The 21,085-nt window shown below is 34.2% G+C and overlaps 1 protein-coding gene across 1 annotated transcript in view; it reads right to left on the bottom strand.

The window, feature by feature from the left end:
- LOC143230755 (neuroglian-like) overlaps positions 1–15,354 on the bottom strand; it is a 68,235-nt gene extending 52,881 nt beyond the window's left edge. Inside the window, exons 1-2 of the mRNA XM_076464904.1 lie at positions 15,095–15,354; positions 5,467–5,654 (exon numbers count right to left, since the gene is read on the bottom strand). Of these exons, the coding sequence (XP_076321019.1) occupies positions 5,467–5,654; positions 15,095–15,306 (400 nt within the window). The 5' untranslated portion in view covers positions 15,307–15,354. The remainder of the gene's footprint in view (positions 1–5,466; positions 5,655–15,094) is intronic.
- Between the last annotated feature and the right edge of the window lie 5,731 nt (positions 15,355–21,085).

Below are 21,085 nucleotides of genomic sequence, written 5' to 3'. Positions count from 1 at the left end.
ACCCTCAAATGAGTAAATAAGAATGTCATAAACAGATAGAGAAGTACAGCACCTTTCAATGAGTAAATAAGAATGTCATAAACAGCTAGAGAAGTACAGCACCCTCAGATGAGTAAATAAGAATGTCATAAACAGCTAGAGAAGTACAGCACCTTTAGATGAGTAAATAAGAATGTCATAAACAGCTAGAGAAGTACAGCACCCTCAGATGAGCAAATAAGAATGTCATAAACAGCTAGAGAAGTACAGCACCCTCAGATGAGCAAATAAGAATGTCATAAACAGCTAGAGAAGTACAACATCCTCAAATTAGTAAATAAGAATGTCATAAACAGCTAGAGAAGTATCGTACCTTCAGATGAGTAAATAAGAATGTCATAAACAGCTAGAGAAGTATCGTACCTTCAGATGAGTAAATAAGAATGTCATAAACAGCTAGAGAAGTATCGTACCTTCAGATGAGTAAATAAGAATGTCATAAACAGCTAGAGAAGTATCGTACCTTCAGATGAGTAAATAAGAATGTCATAAACAGCTAGAGAAGTATCACACCTTCAGATGAGTAAATAACAATGTCATAAACAGCTAGAGAAGTACAGCACCTTTAGATTAGTAAATAAGAATGTCATAAACAGCTAGAGAAATATTGCACCTTTAGATGAGTGAATAAGAATATCATAAACAGCTAGAGAAGTATTTCACCTTCAGATAAGTAAATAACAATGTCATAAATACCCGAGAAACAGTGTCCATTAGATGTGTAAATAATGATGTTATAAACTTCAGATGCAATAAACTTTGTACAAAGTTTCAATTAATTAGAAAGAAAATAATTACCAATTCATCATTGCCAACATCTTCATAAATTGCAAGTAATTATTTATCTACAGCATTCTTGTAAGCAATGTTTTTAAATGCTGTAATACGTTTAATAGCCAGATACAGCAGTGGGCTTTTGATGATGTAAAGATAACATTAAACTTGTGAAGTTAGGACTAAGACTTATAGAAAACTCTAAGTATGTGATGTAAAGTTTCTAGCATATAATTAAAATTAAATTATAGAATTGAAAGAGTTAAGGGAATGTAGAACAGGAAAAAATATTTAAGCTTTTACATTAAAAATAACAAATAAGTTAACATTGTTTTTATTTAAGTGGACAGGTTGTTGATTTATTTCCTCCTGGTAATTCAAAATAATCCTCCAACAAGAAAAATACATTACCATAACAATAAAGGAAGAGAAGTTATAATTTTCCTACACTGAAGATGTATTTCTAATTACTAGTTACCTCTTCTCACAAGATTAGCTAATCTTGTGTAGTGTTGTCATCTATATGGGAACTTTTTCTTTGCACATGCATTGGAAGATTCCAACATGTTTCATGCAAATCATCACGTTACTGATCAACCAACAGGGGTATGCAATGCTCACATGATGAATGTGGCTACCTCTACACAACTCTTCCAAACCCTCACTTTTAAAGTTTGGCAGAAGGAATAAGCACCATATAAAGTTGGGAGGAAGGGTAGGGAGTGTGAAAAGAAGTACCTACTTGTCAGAAATATATTTTCAGTGTAGGAAATTCATAATTTCCAATGCACTACCTACCTTCTCTCAAAATATTAGCTAGTATCTTATATACAGAACAAAGAGTGACCAGTGTGAAGGAGAAAGAGAAAACATCCCCGAAAGCATCCAAAGTATACCACTGATCATAAGAGAAAGATATCCATAGAACAAATAAGAAAGCACTACACCATTTCCAAGCCAGGTATACACTTTGTTCTTGTAAATAACTTGTAAAACACAAAAGTAGAAAATGCAAAGTGCAGAGTGGCTAGCATGCGAGACTGTACTTGGTAAGTCAACAGCATTCAAAACCTTCTCTATGGGGAACCAATTAGGACCACATCATCTTCACCTCCAACCTAAGAACTGGGCATTAAAATCCACATCAATACCAGAAATCTACACAAGGATTAACACCCTAGAGCAATCCAAGACTGGTCATCTGGCACTGAAAGGATGGATTTAACTTTTGCGAGGACTTAGGTTGATTTGTTCACTAACTTACAACCTCCTCCATGGGAAACTGATATCCTGCAAGGGTAGGATGACAATACCTAATCAAAGGGGTGACCCTACTGCACATGAGATAACTCCAGGCATTATGGAACATGTAACAACATTTAAATGAATAATGTATGGAGATCATAATATCCAGTTTGGAGATGGATCAACTGCAGTGAAAGTGTAAATGGTACCAGGAAACCACATCCACATTTAACAGGAGGGATCAATACCAGTAGAGCCTATGTTGCATCTGCATTAACAGAACACCACCACCCCATTCTAGACTGAATGGTTAGAGACAAGTATTTAAGTTGAAACCATTTAGGAGGAAGCCTCCATGGTCCACCACCCCAGCAGTTTGGAACTGGTAAGTGGTAAGAACCCCCACATTCCATTCAAAGAAAGGGGAGAGGGTAAAATGCATTGGAGAGTCCAGAAGAAACATCACCACTGGAAATAGTGTGATGGATGAGCATGAAACCTTATTTTCAAAAGAACACCATATCAAGTTCTTCACTCAAGGTATGGCAGGAATGGACAGCTATCCCCTTCTGCTTTATCCATGTCATCTATGTGGAACACACCATCTCATTTGTGACAGTGCAGAGCCATTGAAGAGAGCACACAATTGACATGGTGTACAATGTGTATTTTGTTGTTAATGAATACCTGGTTATGAACTCCTGTAGAGTAGGATTCAATATATGGAATTCAAAGAAACGGCCCCTGTAAAAAGAAAGCATTAATGAAGACTTAGCCAGTGTTATAGCTGCATCAAAATGTGAAGTATAGCTACAGGTGGTAGGAGATACCACATGGACATAATATGATGGAGGTAATGGGATATGAACATCAGTGTGGAGGTTAACATGCCCAATTGCAGAATCTACTAACATAAAAGATGAAGAAGCTGATTGTATATGAGGTAAAACAGAAGATATAAAGGGAACAAGAAGAACAAGTCAACACGATGAAATAATGAATCCAACTGAGAAGGGTAAAGTGAGAAAGATCCTGAGAGGAAGAGGGTAGCCCAAGAATAAATAGCCAGAAATGGAACCCTTGAAGAAAACTATACAGGCAATATAATAACAATGAGGATGCACCTGACAAAAACTCTATCCAGATGAAGATGACAGTAAAATGAGCAAGAATTGGGATAGAAATGGAGGAGTTACCCTCAAGAGCTAATGAGGTCAAGGGATGGAAAGAACAATCCATAGAAAGGAGAAGACAAGTAGGGTAGTGCAGTGTACAAGGGATGGCTATAGCACATAAGTGACTTATGCTACCCAAAGGCCAAGAGGAGAAGATAATATGCTTTAAGGCAGTGGTTCCCAACCAGGCGTGCTCGCACCTCTTAGGGTTGTGAGATAGCGTTCCATAGGGTGCGAGATAACATTTGTTTTGGCCACATTCACCTTTATTCTTAAATAAATAATTACTGTTAGGAATGCGAGAACATATTAAAATTTTTTAGGGGTGCAGAGCATAAAAAAGGTTGGGAACCACTGCTTTAAAGGATAGGTAAAATAAAGAACATGAAGCAATGAGCTCAAACTGAGGTAAAGTAATAGAATAGAGTACAAAAGTGTCATGTCATGTTCCTACCATCAATTGGTGATGCATGATGATTTGCATGAGAGTCACGTTGGAATCTTCCAATTCCAAGAGGCTTGTGGCATGCATAAAGAAAAAGGTTCACATTTAAAGGGCAGCACTGAACAAGAATAGCTAATCTTGTGAGTAGAGGTAAGTAATATATTGCAGTGAATAAATTTAACTTGTGAGATTATGTCAAGGTACTTATTCAACCCTTTCCAGTTGGGTGAATGGTGAACATGTTTGTTGATTTGCATTTAAAACTTTATTGAATTGCTATTTTATTCAAACTGTTGTCCAAATATTTATATTATACATTATTTAATTTTTTGATCAAAAAGTAAATATTTAAAAACACACTGGTTTTTTCCATGTCACATGGTATGTTGAATGTGACATGTGGTTTGTTTGTCAAAATACAAAATGTTTTCAGAACACAAATTACCAATATTTAAAAGAAAGAATTTAAAATAAAAAAAACTTATATTTTCTATTTGCTGAGCTATCACTATATTTAGGGAATCAAACACTGTGGTCATGCTCATCTCTCAATTTTTGGAACTTCTATATATGACACGTGAATAACCAACTGAAAGCTCAAAATGTCTCCTTAATGATTTTCTCAACCATTTTCAAAACATAATGGCATTCTCTTTCTTTCCAGACAAACCTTTGTGCTTTTAAGTCAAGTTTTTAGCCTGTTCAAAATTTCATATTATTTTAGAAAGAAATAAAGCTTAGTTACTAATCTTGATAAATCATAATGGAATTTATGGTGTTGATGAAGTAATTTATGATTTTTTGGTTATTTGAATAGATACAAAACAGAAAAAAATTATTTTGTTTCACATTCTCTAAGTGTGATATTTCTTAAGGCTTAGCAGGCCCTGATAAGCAGCAACCAAGTACAAAGGTCTTAACTAGAAGAGATAATTCTTTGCTCTATTTCTTTATTTACTGTGCAAAGTTTTAAGAAAAACAGGTTTAATAACTTGTTTGTAATACAATATTAATAATCTAATACATATAAAAATGTATAATCATTGAAATGTGACTTTGTAAAAACTAAAGGTCAGTTTTATACTATTAGATGTGGTAATACGAGTGCACGCACGTGCACCAAATCATTGTAACTCTTGTATTGTTAGAAAGGTACGGCTGAAAGGTCAATATAATAAAAATAATATACAACATTATAATTAAAATGTTATGAGTTTTAAGTTATTTAGACTAAACATATATGTTTTTGTGTTATATGTTGTGATTCTAGAACAAAAAAGGCATAACTTGTATTAATTTGCTAATTTTATAAGGCAGTTACAAGACTGGTCAAATCAACTGAACCAACATAGAGATTTGTTAGTGAAAATAATATAAAACAAAGTGTTTCTTAAGAAAGATTTGAAAAAAAACTATCTGGACATTATAAGGATTTCACATACAAAATTGAAAGTTTCCTGATGCATAAAAGTATTTTCAATCTTAAAGTTGAAAATTAATTACTTTGTACATTGGACAGAAAACATGCAAAAATAGAAAAAAGGCATAAGAGAAACATTGCTTAACAAATCTTAAGACTTAATAAAAATTTGATAACTTGCAAATGAAAGCATTGTAATGTTTACATATAATCTGCCAAATTTAATCTTTCAACATGCTCATAAATTTTGTAAGAGATTGACTATTTACATATTGAAATAACACAGTCAATCAACTTTAGCGACTCTACAGAAATGTGGTTCCATGAAATATCAGTTTTATACTATGACAGAAAGATATTATATTTACCTGATTTTTTTAAAAAGACAGCATTAGACATTGATGTTCCATGAATATTTGTTGCAAAACACTGGTATAAGCCTTCATCTACATCATCTGGCTTTGTGAAGACCAGAGTTCCCCTGCGAGGTTGCTGACTAATTCTACGATCATATGCTACATAATCAAACTCTTCTCCATTCTTGATCCAAGAATATCTGAAAGTGGGATCCACATTATTGGCAAACCTAAAACGTTGTTCCTTCCAATGGCATCAAATAAATGTTGTTTACAAATAACTCTTGAAAAACAAAAACAGAAGTAACTCATAAAAAGATTTTTAATGGCAGGCATGCCTAGTAGGATGCTAGAGACAAACACACTTTGTTATAGTTAGACAGTACAGACACAGATCTAGTTCTTTCTCATAAGACAACTTTCTTCTTTCTCTTTGTTTAACTTTAATTCCATCTAGTTTTGGGGCTGGCTGCTCAAGAAGTCCTTTAAAACCATTTTTTATCCTTCACATCCTCCATGATCACACGTTTTGACCCGTTTCATCTTTCCACATTACTTTCTAACATCCTCTACTCTACCATCAACTAACATTCCAATTATATTTCTCAACAAATTATTTTCTTTGCTTCTTTCTGCACCTCATGCAATCTCAGTACAGTTTGTGTGTTTTTACCACTATCTTACATAATTCAGGTATTGTCATCCCAACATCATGTAACTACCATTGTCACTTCCATTCTTCCCAGAAAACTTTTGCATCTCAATACTCATGTCTCTACTTAAGAAATTACTGTCTTATAAGTCTTAATTTTCAATTAAGTGATTCCTTACTCTCTCTTTAGTTCACAGTTTTCATATTCCTATTTCATTTATAAGAAACAAAGATATTTAAACTTATCTGCTTAGATTATCTCTCTATCCTACCTATTTATGTATTACCTTAACATATAGCAACTAACAAGTGGAATAAACTTGTAAGTAACAAACTTTTGCAAACTGTTTACTTAAGCAGAACCTGATAATAAGTGTCACTATAAACAGAACATGTTTCTTCAATAATGAGATAGTTACACACATACACCATAACACAGTAAGTTTGGTCACCATATGATGCATCCCTCCTTTTTCTAAACATGACAGTTTATCCACTGGCCAGATGGTTACACACACCATAACACAGTAAGTTGGGTCACCATATGATGCATCCCTCCTTTTTCTAAACATGACAGTTCATCCACTGGCCAGATGGTTACACACACCATAACACAGTAAGTTGGGTCACCATATGATGCATCCCTCCTTTTTCTAAACATGACAGTTCATCCACTGACCAGATGGTTACACACACACCATAATACGGTAAGTTGGATCACCATATGATGCATCCCTCCTTTTTATAAACATGACAGTTCATCCACTGACCAGAGTAAGTTAAGTCACTATACGTGTCTCTCCAGGTCTTAAATGAGGCAGTCAATTTACTGACCACCCAGTTACATACTTGCTGTAACTGAGTAATTTGGGTCACTTCATAGCCATTGAACGTTTTCTAAATCTGGAGGGCAGTAGAACTTAACTTCAAAAATGTATTCCTAAATGAACTGTGAAATAATTTCCTACATAGCAACTTCAGTAATTTTAAGTAGAGTATCATATTTCACATTTGAAATACTACTTATCTGCACCTGGGTAGTGCAGTTTATTAAAAAACTGTAAATATTTTTTTCTGAGTAACTCAGATATTTGTATAAAAACTTGGCTTAACATTAGTCTGGTCATTAACCCTTAGTGTGCAAGCATTACATTACTCATCACCTATTACAAATGATGTAATGTAATGCCTATAAATGAACAGCCAATGGACATGGCAGATTGGCTATCAAAACTTGTTTGTACTATGTGTTCAGAAAATAGCATATGCATTAGGTATACACACATATGAAACATACGATGGAATAGAATCAGTGATGAAGAGAAACATATATACGTAAAAATGGCTTGTTTGGGTTGAGAAAATGTTTTACATAGAGGAGTGAACAACATTTCAACCTTCTTCTGTCATCGTCAGGTTCACAAAGAAAAGAAGAGGTAACTGACCAGAAGCTGAAAGGGGTTGCATAACTGAGTGTTGGAATGTAGAGGGTAGTGTTACATGTTTGATTATATAATTTTATATTATTTATTTTATTATTTTTAATATAGGTATAAAGGTATTCTTTCTATTGGTTTATTTTGGGTTTAAGTTGTTGTACAAGTAAGGCTTCTTTAATTTTGCATTTGTTTATGTTTGTTTCTTTATTTAGTATTTGAGTGTTTTCTATGGTTATGTTGTGTTTATTTGACTTGCAGTGTTCGAAAACGTGTGAAGGTGACTTTTTATGTTCTTTGAATCTGGTTTCCATTTTTCTACTTGTCTCTCCAATATAGAAGTCGTGGCAGTTATCACATTGTATTTTATAAATAATGTTAGTGTGGTGTTTGTCAGTATAGCTTTTACATAGCATAGACCTCAGTTTTGTGCCTGGTTTTTGAATAAATTTGGTATTAACTGAAATGTCATATTTTGTTATTAGTTTTTGCTAAATGTTGGTTATTTCTCTGCTGATTTCAGGAATATATGGTATGCAGCAGTATATGGTTTCGTGATTTTTTGATTCGTGAGATATATTTACGTTTGTTGGTTGATTTTGCTTTCTGTCTAGCTGTGTGCGTATAAGGTTTTCTACAGTTTGTGGAGGAAACTTATTGATGTTGATGAAATATTGCTTTATTTTGTCTAATTTGTCATTAATTTTACCTGGTAAGCATAGTTTTATGGCTGTATTTATTTGGTTTCTTAGTATGTTGAGTTTTTGTTTTATGCGCTGAGTCCCAAGAAATGTATAGTCCAGTATGGGTGATTTTTCGGTGAACTTCTGTTTTAAATTGTGTATCGGTTCTTGTAATTTTGAGGTTAAGAAATGATATTTGATTGCTTTCTTCCTGTTCACATGTGAAGTTAATGTTGGGATGTATAGCGTTAAAGTGATTGAAAAAATTAAGTTTTCGCTCTGTAGATGTGAATCGTGCAATTGTGTCATCTACATATCTGTACCAGTATAGTGGTGGATATTAATTGTTTGTGTTTCAACCTGTGTCATAAAAATATTGGCTGGAACTGGTGATACTGGGTTGCTCATGCTTAGGCCATTTGTTTGTACATAGTTGTGGTTGATGTACATGAAGTTTGTCTTCATCATGGTGAATTCTATGAGGGTTGCTAATTGGTTGCTGGGAATGTCTATAGATGGGTTTGTGAGGTTTAGGGATGCCGTATATTTGTGGTGTGCTTACTTATACAACAACTCAAGCCCAAAATAAACCAATACAAAGGTAAACCTTTATATCTATATTAAAAAATAATATAATAAATAATATAAAATTATATATTCAAACATCTAACACCACCCTCTACATTCCAACACTCAGTAACACAACCCCTTTCAAACACGTGGTCAGCTTCTGGTCAGTTACCTCTTCCTTTCTTTGTGAACCTGACGATGACTGAAGTAGGTCGAAACGTTGTTTGTTCCTCCGAGTAAAAAATTTTCACAACTCAAACGAGATGGAATAGAATGTTTGAATATTTAATTGGCAACTTACAAAATAAAGTTTTATATAAATATAATTCTACATATAACTTGTATATACATGTCCTCATTTGCACCGGATTCAAAACTTATAAATGTTATCAGTAACCACATCATTGAGGGTAAGTCATTTACTATCATTTTACTCACATGTTCACAATAAGGTGAGTTCTGTAATCAGTAACCACATCATTCAGGGTAAGTCATTTACTATCATTTTACTCACATGCTCACAATAAGGTGAGTTCTGTAATCAGTAACCACATCATTCAGGGTAAGTCATTTACTATCATTTTACTCACATGTTCAAAATAAGGGGAGTTCTGTAATCAGTAACCACATCATTCAGGGTAAGTCATTTACTATCATTTTACTCATGTTCAAAATAAGGTGAGTTCTGTAATCAGTAACCACATCATCCAGGGTAAGTCATTTACTATCATTTTACTCACATGTTCACAATAAGTTCTGTAATCAGTAACCACATCATTCAGGGTAAGTCATTTACTATCATTTTACTCACATGTTCAAAATAAGGTGAGTTCTGTAATCAGTAACCACATCATCCAGGGTAAGTCATTTACTATCATTTTACTCACATGTTCACAATAAGTTCTGTAATCAGTAACCACATCATTCAGGGTAAGTCATTTACTATCATTTTACTCACATGTTCAAAATAAGGTGAGTTCTGTAATCAGTAACCACATCATTCAGGGTAAGTCATTTACTATCATTTTACTCACATGTTCAAAATAAGGGGAGTTCTGTAATCAGTAACCACATCATTCAGGGTAAGTCATTTACTATCATTTTACTCATGTTCAAAATAAGGTGAGTTCTGTAATCAGTAACCACATCATCCAGGGTAAGTCATTTACTATCATTTTACTCACATGTTCACAATAAGTTCTGTAATCAGTAACCACATCATTCAGGGTAAGTCATTTACTATCATTTTACTCACATGTTCACAATAAGTTCTGTAATCAGTAACCACATCATTCAGGGTAAGTCATTTACTATCATTTTACTCAAATGTTCAAAATAAGTTGAGTTCTTACTTTCCAAAGATCAAACTTTAAACTGTTATATGATTCTACATATGTAATATTACAATACACTACCAAGCATACTTACTTTTAAACAAGGTTTGTGATTATATTTATATTTTATGTTATTTTAGAACAATGTAAAGAGTGGTTTTCTTTTGATACTCCTACATGTGCCTGCACTCTGTCCATGTTTTATTTAACACCAACTTTTATTTCCAACCAACACACCAGTACCAACATTAGAATGTGGAGAATTAACATCCACAGTAGTAACAACAAACCTACCAGTACCAACATCAGAATGTGGAGAATTAACATCTACAGTAGTAACAACAAACCTACCAGTACCAACATCAGAATGTGGAGAAGTAACATCTACAGTAGTAACAACAAACCTACCAGTACCAACACCAGAATGTGGAGTATTAACATCCACAGTAGTAACAACAAACCTACCAGTACCAACATGAGAATGTGGAGTATTAACATCCACAGTAGTAACAACAAACCTACCAGTACCAACATTAGAATGTGGAAAATTAACATCCACAGTAGTAACAACAAACCTACCAGTACCAACATGAGAATGTGGAGAATTAACTTCTACAGTCGTAACAACAAACCTACCAGTACCAACATTAGAATGTGGAGAATTAACATCCACAGTAGTAACAACAAACCTACCAGTACCAACATTAGAATGTGGAGAATTAACATCCACAGTAGTAACAACAAACCTACCAGTACCAACATTAGAATGTGGAGAATTAACATCCACAGTAGTAACAACAAACCTACCAGTACCAACATTAGAATGTGGAGAATTAACATCAACAGTAGTAACAACAAACCTACCAGTACCAACATGAGAATGTGGAGAATTAACATCAACAGTAGTAACAACAAACCTACCAGTACCAACATGAGAATGTGGAGAATTAACATCAACAGTAGTAACAACAAACCTACCAGTACCAACATGAGAATGTGGAGAATTAACATCAACAGTAGTAACAACAAACCTACCAGTACCAACATGAGAATGTGGAGAATTAACATCAACAGTAGTAACAACAAACCTACCAGTACCAACATTAGAATGTGGAGAATTAACATCTACAGTGGTAACAACAAACCTACCAGTACCAACATGAGAATGTGGAGAATTAACATCTACAGTGGTAACAACAAACCTACCAGTACCAACATGAGAATGTGGAGAATTAACATCTACAGTGGTAACAACAAACCTACCAGTACCAACATGAGAATGTGGAGAATTAACATCTACAGTGGTAACAACAAACCTACCAGTACCAACATGAGAATGTGGAGAATTAACATCTACAGTGGTAACAACAAACCTACCAGTACCAACATCAGAATGTGGAGAATTAACATCTACAGTGGTAACAACAAACCTACCAGTACCACCATCAGAATGTGGAGTATTAACATCCACAGTCGTAAAAACAAACCTACCAGTACCAACATCAGAATGTGGAGAATTAACATCCACAGTCGTAAAAACAAACCTACCAGTACCAACATCAGAATGTGGAGAATTAACATCTACAGTAGTAACAACAAACCTACCAGTACCAACATTAGAATATGGAGAATTAACATCTACAGTAGTAACAACAAACCTACCAGTACCAACATCAGAATGTGGAGAATTAACATCCACAGTTGTAACAACAAACCTACCAGTACCAACATCAGAATGTGGAGAATTAACATCTACAGTGGTAACAACAAACCTACCAGTACCAACATCAGAATGTGGAGAATTAACATCTACAGTGGTAACAACAAACCTACCAGTACCAACATCAGAATGTGGAGAATTAACATCCACAGTTGTAACAACAAACCTACCAGTACCAACATCAGAATGTGGAGAATTAACATCCACAGTTGTAACAACAAACCTACCAGTACCAACATTAGAATATGGAGAATTAACATCTACAGTAGTAACAACAAACCTACCAGTACCAACATCAGAATGTGGAGAATTAACATCCACAGTCATAACAACAAACCTACCAGTAGCAACACCAGAATGTGAAGAATTAACATCTACAGTAGTAACAACAAACCTACCAGTACCAACATGAGAATGTGGAGTATTAACATCCACAGTAGTAACAACAAACCTACCAGTACCAACATGAGAATGTGGAGAATTAACATCTACAGTGGTAACAACAAACCTACCAGTACCAACATGAGAATGTGGAGAATTAACATCTACAGTGGTAACAACAAACCTACCAGTACCAACATTAGAATGTGGAGAATTAACATCTACAGTGGTAACAACAAACCTACCAGTACCAACATGAGAATGTGGAGAATTAACATCTACAGTGGTAACAACAAACCTACCAGTACCAACATCAGAATGTGGAGAATTAACATCTACAGTGGTAACAACAAACCTACCAGTACCACCATCAGAATGTGGAGTATTAACATCCACAGTCGTAACAACAAACCTACCAGTACCAACATCAGAATGTGGAGAATTAACATCCACAGTCGTAAAAACAAACCTACCAGTACCAACATCAGAATGTGGAGAATTAACATCTACAGTAGTAACAACAAACCTACCAGTACCAACATTAGAATATGGAGAATTAACATCTACAGTAGTAACAACAAACCTACCAGTACCAACATCAGAATGTGGAGAATTAACATCCACAGTTGTAACAACAAACCTACCAGTACCAACATCAGAATGTGGAGAATTAACATCTACAGTGGTAACAACAAACCTACCAGTACCAACATCAGAATGTGGAGAATTAACATCTACAGTGGTAACAACAAACCTACCAGTACCAACATCAGAATGTGGAGAATTAACATCCACAGTTGTAACAACAAACCTACCAGTACCAACATCAGAATGTGGAGAATTAACATCCACAGTTGTAACAACAAACCTACCAGTACCAACATTAGAATATGGAGAATTAACATCTACAGTAGTAACAACAAACCTACCAGTACCAACATCAGAATGTGGAGAATTAACATCCACAGTCATAACAACAAACCTACCAGTAGCAACACCAGAATGTGAAGAATTAACATCTACAGTAGTAACAACAAACCTACCAGTACCAACATGAGAATGTGGAGTATTAACATCCACAGTAGTAACAACAAACCTACCAGTACCAACATTAGAATGTGGAGTATTAACATCTACAGTAGTAACGACAAACCTACCAGTACCAACATGAGAATGTGGAGAATTAACATCTACAGTGGTAACAACAAACCTACCAGTACCAACATGAGAATGTGGAGAATTAACATCTACAGTGGTAACAACAAACCTACCAGTACCAACATTAGAATGTAAAGAATTAACATCTACAGTGGTAACAACAAACCTACCAGTACCAACATGAGAATGTGGAGAATTAACATCTACAGTGGTAACAACAAACCTACCAGTACCAACATCAGAATGTGGAGAATTAACATCTACAGTGGTAACAACAAACCTACCAGTACCACCATTAGAATGTGGAGTATTAACATCCACAGTCGTAACAACAAACCTACCAGTACCAACATCAGAATGTGGAGAATTAACATCCACAGTCGTAACAACAAACCTACCAGTACCAACATGAGAATGTGGAGAATTAACATCCACAGTTGTAACAACAAACCTACCAGTACCAACATTAGAATATGGAGAATTAACATCTACAGTAGTAACAACAAACCTACCAGTACCAAAATCAGAATGTGGAGAATTAACATCCACAGTCATAACAACAAACCTACCAGTAGCAACACCAGAATGTGAAGAATTAACATCTACAGTAGTAACAACAAACCTACCAGTACCAACATGAGAATGTGGAGTATTAACATCCACAGTAGTAACAACAAACCTACCAGTACCAACATTAGAATGTGGAGTATTAACATCTACAGTAGTAACGACAAACCTACCAGTACCAACAACAGAATGTGGAGAATTAACATCCACAGTAGTAACAACAAACCTACCAGTACCAACACCAGAATGTGGAGTATTAACATCCACAGTAATAACAACAAACCTACCAGTACCAACATGAGAATGTGGAGAATTAACATCTACAGTGGTAACAACAAACCTACCAGTACCAACATGAGAATGTGGAGAATTAACATCAACAGTAGTAACAACAAACCTACCAATACCAACATGAGAATGTGGAGAATTAACATCTACAGTGGTAACAACAAACCTACCAGTACCAACATTAGAATGTGGAGAATTAACATCCACGGTAGTAACAACAAACCTACCAGTACCAACACCAGAATGTGGAGTATTAACATCCACAGTAGTAACAACAAACCTACCAGTACCAACATTAGAATGTGGAGAATTAACATCCACAGTAGTAACAACAAACCTACCAGTACCAACATGAGAATGTGGAGTATTAACATCCACAGTAGTAACAACAAACCTACCAGTACCAACATCAGAATGTGGAGAATTAACATCTACAGTAGTAACAACAAACCTACCAGTACCAACATTAGAATGTGGAGAATTAACATCTACAGTAGTAACAAATACATTAAAAGTAAAAATGTATAAAAACTGAACCATCTAGGAAAATTGAAAAATACTTCCCATTGGTGAGATACAGATGACAAAATTTGCCATGCAAGTAAGTAGGCTGTACATAGTAATTATTTACTTCCATCACATTTCCATGGGTAACATGATGGAATCATTTTAGAAATGATTCGTCTTTACCATTCATTTCTTCTTGTACAATTAAATATCAATACATTAATTTATGATATTGTGGACATCACAAAAACCAATACAATATTAGGCTTAACTCTAACATGACATTTGAAAGATGAAGGTTTAACTTGTTTATTTTCTCTATGCATTTAGTGACTTAAACTTACATAGGTTCTGGGTTGCCTTTTGCTTCACACTCCAGTATAAAAGGTTTGTCTTGCTCATCAGATGTTTCAGACACTTGGTATAACTGCTCGTGGATAGGGGGTTGCTTCACCATTGTAGGAGGTGACGGAACTGCAGCAGACGTGAGCGACACCAGTGTCAGTAATGTAATAAGAACAGAAGTCTGACACAAGTGATGTTGCTCCATCTTCATTTAGAATAACCAATGAGTCTTAAACCTGTAAGATTACATCATATTAAACTATAAAATATGTAGTCACACCAGTGTCAGTAATGTAATAAGAACAGAAGTCTGACACAAGTGATGTTGCTCCATCTTCATTTAGAATAACCAATGAGTCTTAAACCTGTAAGATTACATCATATTAAACTATAAAATATGTAGTCACACCAGTGTCAGTAACGTAATAACAGAAGTCTGACACAAGTGATGTTGCTCCATCTTCATTTAGAATAACCAATGAGTCTTAAACCTGTAAGATTACATCATATTAAACTACAAAATATGTTTCTGAAACCTAAGAGCATATTGTAAAAAATGAATAATAATTTAATTTTATTTGAAATTCCACAATACTATGTTCCAATCGAGAAAAATACAAATATTATTGTAAAACAAAGATACTGTGACTGACTAGTCATTAAAACACGACATGAACAGTATATTCTGTACAAGATAAGGTGGAAGAACATGTAAGAACCAAGACACTGTTAGTTATTCTGTACAAGATAAGGTGGAAGAACAAGTAAGAACCAAGCCACTGTTGGTTATTCTGTAGAAGATGAAGTAGAAGAACATGTAAGAACCAAGCCACTGTTGGTTATTCTGTACAAGATGAAGTGGAAGAACATGTAAGAACCAACACAATGATAGTTATTCTGTACAAGATAAATTTGGAAAAAAATATGAAAACCAAGTTCCAATTAGTTATTCTGTTCAAGATAGAATAATAAAATAAACAATATATGAAAATTCAAATCAACAAGTGTGCAACAGAACTATGCAGTCAGTAAAACAATGATGAGTTACAAACATTTTGTATGCAAAAAGCTCTATGTAGCCCAAGTGTAGCATTAAATAATTAAGTTCAGGAAATATTAACACAAAATGAACACAGTGCATCAAAGTTAGTGATACAAGCCTATCGTACAAAGTTTTTCAGTACACATCTAGCTCTTCAAATTTATTTGACTAATTTCCAATAACATAAAAAATGACAAGAACCTGGCAAACATTTCCCATAATGTCTCAAATAATATGTTCTTATACTTGCTTCCATTTCCTGAATCAGTAACACCATTATGTTTTAATCTCCATAAGAAGAGGTTACTTTTCCAGTAGTTACTTCCATGTTTTAAATTATTTAAAAATATCTTGTATAGAACAAAACAAAATTACATTTGATTGCAATACATATTTTTGTTAAGTCCAAGAGAGTACAATATTTCTAATTTTTATTTTATACTTCTAATTTTCAGAAATTTGAACAAAGCATTTGTTTTGTGACAAAGTTTGTTCATTTGTTTGTTTGTTGTTAAGCACAAAGAAATGCAATGAGCAATCTGTGACACGTCCCCCTCAATACTGAAATCCAGGTTATAATTTAATAAGCCTTTATGACAGAAAAACAAATAAATAGACCATCAAAACTACTGTATAACAGAATTCCCAGTCAATTTAGCATATTAAAATCTATAACATCCTCCTTAAACTAACCACAATGTAATATTCACCAAAACAGAAATTTTTATTTTATGTTTCTGAATTGGTTTTGAAAGTGCAGAACTGACTGCAAGTTCTAAAAAAGTAACTGATTTTGAAAGAGACTGAGGAGGGCTGAAATATGATAAATATGACTAATTTTCAAAGAGAGCAGTGTAGGATGAAAATTATAAAAATAACTATTTTTAAAGAGTATGAGATGACACAAAAACAGTACAAGTTGCACAATGTCAGACAGATAAAGTAACTTTTCATTCAGAATTATCAGTGACTAATTTTTCAACAAGTGTGATAAGTTACTCAATACAGAAGTTAAATTCATTCAGCTTTGCATAGTTGAAGCATCATTTAAGTAACAGCTTAAAGTAAGTTTCAGATCTGTTCAATATGTTTCAAGCCAGATGAATAAAGACACTGGCACAAGTCATTAGAACTTTCAAGACCAAAACTAGTCTACAGTATGTTAGGTATTCTTCCCAATAAACTGGGCAAATTAAATCATGTGAATACATTTATTCCATGCATTCCAAAGCCACATCACTAACCTACTCCAATAAATGGAATATTACTAACATTGTACTCCACAACATCAACTAATAAAGCTTATAAGAAAGATAGTTTCCATGTTCTGCTAACACTCAACATAAAACTCAACAGACTTTTAGAAAGTCTATGAACAACAGAACATTCTCCAATGCACTCATAATGATAATAATACTAATTCTGCTTATTGATGTTTGCACCAACCACCAGTTTTTCTTAATTTTCCCAATACCCTTGTATAATTTGTAAAATTGTATAATAATTAATACAACTTTCAAGTTTATTATTTTTGAAGACATGGATATCAAAGAAAATAAGACTCACAAACTCCTTCTTAATAAGTAATATATGAATGTCGTGATATAATATATATACAATAGGGTTAAACAGATATCGGGCAATACGTACAAGCTTAACGCGACAAAAGGTGTTATGTTACAAAATAAAACCATTCAATTTAATTGTATAATTCTCAACCTCCAATGATTTTTTTACAATTACACATTTTAGAAATATTGAAAGTTGAGGAACAAAACAAAAATCTTTGTATATTACAAAAAGAAAAGAAAAATACGCTACCTGTTACGAAATAAATATTTTCCAGTGACTTGTACATATGCAGTTCATCGCAACCTTTCACAACGCTCCGCACAGGTAAACCTAGCACTAACATACGGTAAGAGCCGTTGCATATCATTCAACCTGTAAATTCTTACCTGCCTCAAACATTGTTTTGCACACGACTCAACCGGCTCCGCCCTAAAAATATATAAATTACATAAAAAGCACAATATCGTTTCCGTATAATCCAAATTTTGTTTTTTCTCTTTACTTCTACAACTGGATCTCAGATGTTTCCAGATCTATTTATGGGAAGTGAAGCAATAAAACTTAACACACAGTTATTTATTCAAAAATCAAACGTTATTTTGAAATCGAAATATTTTGATTGTGGATATTCATACAAATATTATGTCGTATTTTCAGATTTTCCTGAGAAGATGCAGGAACCGCAAAAATTGAATAATTCGTTACTTACTGTGTCACAAATCAGGGATGTGTTCTCTCTACCTTTGTTTGAGAGTCTGAACACAGGTTTTTAAAAACATTCGCTATCTTTATTTCACGACACAATGAAAGCTAAATTTAAACACTTAAAATAGTGCTATTGAGCTATTAAGTCTTGCTCAACTTCAATTCTAATCTAGGAAAATATTTCACTTGAGTAAACTAAGATATTTCAAAGTGTAACTTATATCAGCCTTAAATAAAAACAAACAAAATAAACATTACATCACATACAACGTTCACTCTTCTCAGCCACACATGCCTACCACATAGCCAAGGGTCACTTTCGTGTAAAAAAAAAAAAAGTTTAAAAGTAGTACTGCCTACTTAAATACATGTTTCACTTCTAAAAGCACGTTCGCCCTTTCAACCGTGGGAACGTTATAATGTTACGTTGCATCCCATTATTCGTTGGTAAAACTTCTGAAAAAATCAATTGTTAAAGGTAAAAGATAAGATAGTCAAACATCTTTTTGCATCGACTCAAGTGTTTTAACTGAAAACCCCACTTACTACAAGGTATAAAATAGGAGCTTTAGATATATATGACTGCTTCAGTTAAATTTAATATTTAGATAGTTATAAACGAAAGTCCATGATAACAAGAATTATGACACAAGTTGAAACACGAGCAATTAACACAGCATTACATCCACCACTATACTGGTACAAATATGTAGATGACACGATTGCGGGACTCACATCTACAAAACACACATTTAATTTTGCAATAACATTAACTCTATACATCCCAACATTAACTTCATGTGTGGACAGAAATAAAGCAATCAAATATCATTTCTTAACCTCAAAATTGCAAGAACCGATACACAATTTAAAAGAGAAGTCCACCACAAAATCACCCATACTGGACTATACATTCCTTGGAACTCAGCGCATGAAATAAAACAAAAACTCAACATACTAAGAAACCAAATAAACGCAGCCATAAAACTATGCTCACCCGATAAAATTAATGATGAAATCAACAAAATAAAACAACACTTCATCAACATCAACAAATTTCCTTAAAAAAACCGTGGAAGGAATTATACCCACACACCTAGACCAACAACAATAAATCCCGAGATAAAAGAAATTACAAAACCTTATATTGCTGCATAACACATGTTCCCGACATCAGGGAAAATACAACCAACATTTGGAAAAACTTATAACAAACGACAACATTCCAGTAAACACCAAATTTATTCAAACACCAGGTATAAAACTAAAGTCCATACTGGGTATAAACTACACTGACAAGCACAACATCAACATTATTTATACTACATAATGCAACAACTGCCTTGACTTCTATATTGGAGAAACAAGCAGAAAAACGGCAACTAGATTCAAAGAACAACACCTTCACACGTGTTTGAACACTGCAAATCAAATAAACACAACGTAACAATAAAAAACACCCAAATACTAAATAAAGAAACAAACATAAACAAACGCAAAATTAAAGAAGCCTTACTTATACAACAACTCAAGCCCAAAATACACCAATAGAAAGGAACACCTTTATACCTATATTAACAAATATAATTAAACATCTAAGCCCGCCCTCTACATTCCTACATTCAGTTACACAACCCCCTTCAAACATGTGGTCAGCCGTTTTTACATATATAAAACCAAAGTGTTAAATTTTTAGCCGCAGCATAACTACTTACAGAATAGATCTGAGTTTTTCAAGTACAAACTTTTTGTTCATGTTTCTGTCATCTCTTGACCGATTTCAGATTTAATTACAGTTTCGTACTCAGTAGTGTAAACCCTTTCCGTTTATGTATTTGGTTAAGTTCAACGTCTCATAGATTAATGTGTTCTAAACCTCTAATCCTGCCTAAACGAATTTCAGTTTGAGAGTAGGTTGGTAGAGATCCTGATGAGCAGTAAATTGAAATCGGATAAACACGCACTCTGTGTTTTGTATTGTTGGCGCACAAAAGTACAGTTTATAAAAAAGAAGAAAAAGGCCTCATATATTAATCTAATTTAATCTAGCCTAACAGATTTCCAAGCGCTGCAGTTATTGAGAATTCCCTTTTGTTAGAAGCGATAACTTATCGCAAGTTCATTTACGCAATTGTACAAATCATACTTTGTGTAGTTCGCCAGTCGGTGATTGTTATTTTGTTTGGCTATGTTACAAGAACATTCTAAGACTTTTTTGGTGTTTCATTGTGTATTGGTAAATCATAACGTCTAGTAATTTGTAGAAAGTTCCAGACATCAGTTGGCAATATATACACTGCTGGCCAAAATCTTAAGGCCAATGAACATAAAACAATGCATTTTGCGTTGTTGGACTCAACCACTTATTTCAGTAGAGAGGGGCCTGGCATGGCCTAGCGCGTTAAGGCGTGCGTTTCGTAATCTGAGGGTCGCGGGTTCGCGCCCGAGTCGCGCCAAACATGCTCGCCCTCCCAGCCGTGGGGGCGTTATAATGTTACGGTCAATCCCACTATTCGTTGGTAAAAGAGTAGCCCAAGAGTTGGCGGTGGGTGGTGATGACTAGCTGCCTTCCCTCTAGTCTTACACTGCTAAATTAGGGACGGCTAGCACAGATAGCCCTCGAGTAGCTTTGTACAAAATTCCAAAACAAAAAACAAACAATTTCAGTAGA

Source organism: Tachypleus tridentatus, chromosome 1 (assembly GCF_004210375.1).
Source record: "Tachypleus tridentatus isolate NWPU-2018 chromosome 1, ASM421037v1, whole genome shotgun sequence".
NCBI lineage: Eukaryota > Metazoa > Arthropoda > Merostomata > Xiphosura > Limulidae > Tachypleus > Tachypleus tridentatus.
Note: the sequence above shows the minus strand (reverse complement) of the source record. Positions and strands in the feature narration are given on the sequence as shown.